Source organism: Pleuronectes platessa, chromosome 6 (assembly GCF_947347685.1).
Source record: "Pleuronectes platessa chromosome 6, fPlePla1.1, whole genome shotgun sequence".
In the NCBI taxonomy this organism is placed as follows: domain Eukaryota; kingdom Metazoa; phylum Chordata; class Actinopteri; order Pleuronectiformes; family Pleuronectidae; genus Pleuronectes; species Pleuronectes platessa.
In genome coordinates, this window is record NC_070631.1 from 28,359,627 (window position 1) to 28,366,845 (window position 7,219).

The 7,219-nt window shown below is 39.1% G+C and overlaps 1 protein-coding gene across 1 annotated transcript in view; it reads right to left on the reverse strand.

Moving 5' to 3' along the window:
- Positions 1-234: 234 nt before the first annotated feature.
- Positions 235-7,219, reverse strand: part of LOC128442240 (histone-lysine N-methyltransferase SUV39H1) — a 12,778-nt gene continuing 5,793 nt past the window's right edge. Inside the window, exons 3-6 of the mRNA XM_053424587.1 lie at positions 6,518-7,177; positions 5,170-5,316; positions 2,828-2,957; positions 235-1,444 (exon numbers count right to left, since the gene is read on the reverse strand). Coding sequence (XP_053280562.1) covers positions 1,311-1,444; positions 2,828-2,957; positions 5,170-5,316; positions 6,518-7,177 — 1,071 coding nt within the window. The 3' untranslated portion in view covers positions 235-1,310. The remainder of the gene's footprint in view (positions 1,445-2,827; positions 2,958-5,169; positions 5,317-6,517; positions 7,178-7,219) is intronic.

The window sequence follows — 7,219 nt, forward strand, 5'->3', positions numbered from 1 at the left end:
AAGTGCATTGATTATCCCGGCGCTGGAAAACCATAGACTATATATAAAGAGTGCAGAACATGTCAAAGTTTACCTCCTCCATGTTAGCAGATTGAACATGGGCCAAACTAAAAGTAAAGTATATGTCAAAGGATTTTTTCCTCAAAGTTGGTTTCTGTCAATGTCGTTGTACAATGTATGAAAAATAAAATCAAACCTGCTAAGTAAATCATTCAAACACATAACCCACACAGGTGAACAATAATAAAGAAAATTCAGCTACATTTAATGACATTTTTTTTAAAACAGACGCACAGATTAACCAGTTCTGATGACCCTAACCATTTATTTACATTGTATTTGTTCTCGATATCTAATAAACTAATAAAAATAAGTACTAATACCTAAAATGTTTAAATATACAAACCGTAAAATAAACAGCTATTTGACCAGATAATACATCTTATTCAGAGAGAATGGGTAATGAAAGGCTCAGTTCATTGAAAAAGCTCTCACCTGTCCGAGATGGGTTTCATAAATGCAGATAGTCTTACCTACTGATAATGTTAATTGTTGTTATCATCTGTTTTAGCCTTTCACCCATATACTTTCCAAACAGTGACATAGAACACATCTATAACATATCCTGAAACAGACTTTTGTTATGTCACAACTTTCCCCCCACCACTTCTGACTTCAACACAGATTGACAGACGCGCATGCTCACACACTCCCTTGCTGCAGAAAGCTGACAAATGAAAGAAAAGCTTGAAAAAGGAGTGGAGAACCAGGATGGCAGTGCCCTCCTCTGCTGGACATGAAGGCTCACCGAATGGTTTTATGAGAATAAAAAGTATATCAATTATATGCTGTAGCCTTGACAGTCACAAGACTTCAACTATACTGATGACCAAGACTGACCATCAGCGAGCGAAATGGTGGGACCCTGCTACCATGGCTCAATCCCCCTACTGTGCATGTCGAAAACATGTACAGAGCACATAGAAAGCGATCAAAGGTAGTCATTTTCTCATTAAGTCAACAGCGAGTCATTATTATACTGCACTCTGTAGTGATTGGCTGATATATAGACCACATCACTCATCTTGCAAAAAGTGGAAGGAGGAAGATATATAAAATGATAGGAATTTAGTAGACAAATAACCCCCTCATGTCAAGTCAATTACAAATATAAAACTGATTTGTTTTCTTGTAAGTTTGTCAAAGCTGCTAGTGGGTTTAAGCTAAATAAACAAAGGTAAAATTTAAATTAAAATCTGTACAATTTTTTGACATCTTTACAAAAAATGATGCTTTCCTGCAAACTCTCATCAGAACAGGTATCTTCGACATGAGTCTGATCCACACCGACACTCCACTCGAATCCTCTTCTTTGGCGAGCTCGGGAGCCCCGCTAGACTGAAACTGGAGTCCATTTTGGTGCTTTCTGTGTCAACTGGATCAACTGGAATTAAACAGATGCCGGAAAGGGTTCAGTTGAAGAGGCAACTTTTATTGAATGTTAAAAAGAATGGTGGATCGTGTGTATGAACAAGGATAGTGTTCAAATTTTAGTAACCGCTGTTATGTATAGTTAATTGTAAATTAAATTTGATGCAATTTTTCTTTAGTGTGGCTGAAAATATGAAAATGTTTCCCCATGTTCTCTCATGATGGGCAAATCTGCATCTGAGCCTGTGTCCTCACCATCCTCGTTGCTCTTTAAAAATGACGGCTTGTGTAACTTTGTTGCAGTGTTTCCGTTCAATTCGAATGTGAGAGCGCATTCATTATTTTGTGTTCTGATCATGTGTTCATGATTAAAGATGATGCATTTAATGTGGTTACAAATAAGCTGTTGCAGTTTTTTTTTTAAGGTGTGGGGGATTTGGGGTGCGTGAAACCGGTCGGGATGTAGAAGGGTGTGCATGGCCTAAAATGTTTGGGAACCGCTGATTTAGAGCAACTCCACTTTAAATATTATAATCACTCATAATTATGATATTTTTATAATGGGGATAGCAAAGCCTTTGAAGAGCTTTAAAACGATATGCGAACCATTGTTCTTTAACCTATATTAAGGGAGATATGACCAGTCAAGGGCAGAGTCCTAAAACGTTCCAACTTTGTTACGCCATATCTCCCTTAATTAGGATGCTAATATATTTATTATTGAGAAAGAACTAAAACAAAAAACCATTTCACCCCTTCTCCCTACCCCACGTTTTTGAGGACTATCTTGTCCCTTGAAACGGAGTTACAAGGGGTAGTGGTTGAAATCTTCCACCACAAATTGGGACAGCAATTCAAGAAGCTGTTACATCATCAGTAGTCGTGGCGGGAACCCAACATGTTATCAGTAGTCTTCGATGTAAATAGACCCCACAAGAAGTTACATCTAAACTAATGCAGGTAAATCAAATGAATCACCAGGTTAATGTTTCCCTGCCCTCCCTCTGTACTATGGCAATAATGGTGTAGCACAATGACATTTGTCATTCATCCAATGGAAACTAAAAAGCTTGGATGCTCAGCATTATTTCACTTATAAATCAGATGCACACTGCTTCAGGCTACTAGCACTGGTCTGTAGGCAACCCTGCATTATTAGAGGAGCAGTTAAGTTCAGTAATCTCACTGCCATACGCTACTTAAATTAAGTGCATTGTGTATCTTCAAAGAGGGAGGTGTCACATGAACTCATGTCATATCTTGCAGACCTTACTTTTCTAAAAACTTAAAATTGTTTCATATTTGCTCTCACAAATTTCCCCTCACACATACGGATACATACTGACAATAAAATAATAATAATAATATAAAGTGCTGCTGAAACCCTGATACTTACTTTGCATTTTGTAGTCAAAGGTGAGCTCTTCTCCTACCCGAATAGCCCGTGTTGAAAATAAAGCAATTCTTGGGAGCCTCTCATCAATGTTATCAATGAACACATTGAAAACCTGCAGGTTGGGATTACACTGTAAAAAGAGGATAACACATGTCAGGAGTCTGTGCTTCAGAATAACAAATAGGGCTGCACGAAATTAAGAAAACATGCAATATCATTGTTGAATAATGGGATGACGATATGACTTGCTGTAAATAATCAAATGCTTAAGTATACAGTGTTTAAGTCTTTCTGCTCTGGATTCACTGCTAACATATACCCCATACAGTAAGTGGTCTATGCAGACACTGAAAAGAGGGTAGGTGAGGGTAGAGGGTGCACAGCCCGGTCACAGCACCACCAACTCTACTTACTGCTCCTCTCAGTGTCTCTGCCATTCCCGCTGTTCACTGCTCCGACCGTGTTAAACCAAACCGTTCGCACCACCATCTCCTCCAACTCTCAATACATTGACTTAGTTTACAAATTCTGTTATTACCCAGTCTGAGTTTACACATGTGTCCGATCACACTGTTTGTGTGTGTGTGTGAGAGAGTGAAAGAGAGCAAGTGAGGAAGCGAGAGCAGTGTGTGTCCTGTTTCCCCTCATGATCTGGGATTATCATAAATCAGCTACGCAATACTTTTAAATAATCAACCACTAATAGTGATGAATTTGACCAGGGACAAACTTGATCACTAGAAGTTTCCACAAATTTTTGTCAGGCGGAGGCAGAGCAAGCTTTGACTAAGCCGCCTCGAAATTCTCTTCTTCCGAGAATGATTCATTGACGAAAAAACCCGTCAACGATCTAATTATCTTGAATTTATTATCCAGGGCAGCAGGGCTCTATCTGATTGACCAAATATATTGACATTGTAGAGCGTGAATGAATGGCACATGGAACACCATTTATCGGAGATCAAACTCTTTTGTGCTACGTATATCGTGCATGTTGATATCACGATGATGATACATTTATATTTCATGCTGCCCTAATACCAAACAACAACAAAAACTGCAATCTGAGGTACACATACACATGTGCACAGATACACGTGCAGATACAAACTAACTCAGATGATGGTCACTCAATCCCTACAGTTTGTCAAGGTTCTCACAGAGGTTTACATAATAAAGACAACAAATGAAAGAACAAAACCAATCTGTTGTACTCAATCTTTCGAAATTCTTAAATTCTTGATGGTTCAATGATTTATTTTATTTCAGTGTTAGATTGTCTTTCATACAGTCGACAATGCAGCATGGCATTAGGGTAGAAAACATATTTGAAAATCCTAAAAGCAGATCATTTTCATTATCTAGAAAATAAAGCAATCCTTGGAAACGGCAATTGCTGTTTATATGTGAATTTGTATGAGACTTTCGTTTTTTTAACCACACGCTGCTTTTAAAAGACAGCTGTCGGTTAGCATGACATACAATTAAGTGAGCAACAGCTGCCTGCAGCAGTGATAATGCTTCATGAGGCTCTTCACAAAGTTACTTCCACAGGATAAAATATAAAATCATTGCTAAGTATTAGTATCAGGGTGAATTTAAACAGTCAATTTTGCTAAGGAAGATTCCTTACTGAGAGAAATGACCCGCAAGTATTATGACCACTGCAATAAATAAGACCGGTTTGGATTCTCAAAATGATAAACAAAAGTAGCTTCAATGTTTCCTATCTAATTTGTTTTGGCAGAGAGAAGTTTTCATGTAAGAAGCAACCTTCATTACCTGGAGGACATACTTTTCCAATGCCCAGCATTTCCACCCCTAGCAGTTTTGTTTACTTGTGTGTGCTGCAGCAAGGTGAGTCATTTATTAAAGCACGGTCAGAGGATCTAAACTCTTCTTTAGAAATGAATATGGGCATCCATTCCTTTGTTTAAAAAGTTTTTTTATTGTGAAATATTTGCAGGAGCGGAAGATGCACTGCTTCATACTGTATAGTACTGGTATTTGAGTGCATGTCTATATTAAACACATGTTACTCTAAATGGATACCTGTATGAATTGGATTAAATCCAGACCTGGATAAAATAATGCTTTCAAATGGGAAAACTCCCCTCTGAATGATACAAATTAACCTTAAGAGAAAATGGGGGAAATTACTTTATGGGAACTAGTTTTACTTAATTTCTTTCTCTTGATCAGTTCCTTCTTTTTACAGGACAAACAATTTTCATTAATTACTTGTGTAAAACTGTGAATCAATACATATATGTGAGGTCAATTTAGCAGCTGCCTTCCAAGCTGCCAGCAGTATACTCTGTGCACTGTTTAAAGACACTTACGCTATGGTTGACAAAGTGGGAGATGTTGCCTAGGTGAGCAGCATCGACTGTGTACACATCCTCCACATAGTCCAGGTCAAACAGGTATGTAGATCCTTGGCGGTCGTACACGTGACCCCTCCTCTCAGCTTCATCTGTTGTGATAATCTGAAGGAAACATGACATTAGGGGATAATAGTGGAACCACTGCTTTGAGGTCATATGCCAACACAATAAATTGGCAAAGAATAAGCAAAAGAAATAAAAAAATAATCACTTAAACTATTTACTTAACCAAATTGTCAGTGAAGACGATCTTCTATTTTATAATATTAGAACTGATTTAACATAACCACTGTGTTTTATTTTTATTTTACATTAGCTTTTGATTTTCACATTTAGAAGCAATTACAGCCATTCATCCCAAAATTGTTATTGTTGCTAGTTAACAACAAAGACGAACAAGCAAAGAGAACTGCGAAATTGGAGGTACCTGCAAAAATGTCATTTAGCGAGTGAAAATTTGTCAACTAGTTGATGCAAAAAAAGTATCTATCCAGTAATGATGGGGGAAAGATATGATTTGTCTCTTGTGGTGCCCTAGTCAGTCAATCCATATACGCTAAAATGGCATCAGAATGCCTATAAATTATGAGTAACCAGTGTCTCAGCAACCCCACTCCTCCGCCCCCGTGTCCCCAGTACAATGGACTATTCCATGACAACGGATTGACTGTAGTTGTTAATAATTCATTAAGATATTTAGCAAGCTAAGAATTTATTCAGAGGTTGCATCGTATATGAAGAGTCCACACTTAATAGGCAACTGCCGATCCAACAGATTTGCTGTGATCTAGGGCTTTTGACTGCGACTTCCAAAACGTTGTGCTTAAAGCAATCATGTCATGTGAACCAGGCGTAACTCCTTGCAGATTCTCCCTCACATTTTCCATCATGTCTTGAGCCAAAGAACTGAAGTAAGGAGAGGAGGGTTTTGTTTTTACTTTTTTCTAATGCAGCCCGGTGCAAGACCAGTCGGTGCAACTGGCCCCAGGATTTTTAGTGTCAAGTTGCATCACACACATTAGGAGAAACTTACAATGCTCTTCTATCTATTCTGAAACATGCATAGACTACAAGATTATTTGAAAATAATACACTACAGGATATTATTAAGATAATCATGCAGGAGGGAGGAAGCAGGGACCAATGGATCTCAGAAAACACGAAAGCAGGTTTAACAAAGGCTGGTCAACATTGGTCAAGTATTCCTCAACTCCACAGGAAACACTGACTTTAGATGTCTATCAATGACAAGATGCATAAGGCGAAACAGTTCAAAATGATTTGACGGAATATATTTGCCTACCTCTCCTACATACTCCATAACAAATGTGTTCTTCCTGATATGCTGCAGTGTGCGGACACCCCATCCTCGGCCGTTCTCTGTCTTAAAGATGCACAGGTCAAACTGGATGCCCCTCTGTACCAGTCTGTTGGGACAATCGGGGCCACAGCTGCATCGGGAGTTACACTCATATATGGGCTGTCCTGCCCGGATCCGGACCTGCCCCTTATAGTTGTAGGCCATACGGTGCAAAGAGGCCCCAGGGCAGCAGCCATTAACCGGCTCCTCTAAACAGTTCTTACACTCACAACCAACAGCCATCTCATCTAACACAATGCCCTGGCCTACTTTGTAGTTGTTAATATAGGTAAAGTTTTTTGGAGGCCCCTCAAGGTCCACATCGTTAATGACGAAAATGCGACCTGGGTGGTTCCGAGTCTGATTCAAATGGGTCTGCCAGAGCTGCAGACTCTTACGGAGTTTGGCTTTCTGGAGGAGGATTGAGGTGACTTCCTTATCCAGCTTTTTAGGGATGCAGCGTCGCTTGTGGCGCCTCAGTTCCTGATCAAGGTCCTGATGGAACTGCTTTATCAGTTTGGGGCATTTGAGGTTCTTCTTGGGTTCCCAACTATTATCTGACTCTGGGAACCCCCTCCATTTAACCAGATAGAATTCCTCCTCCTGAAAAACACAAATTTGATTAGGAGCAGAGACTGAATTTTT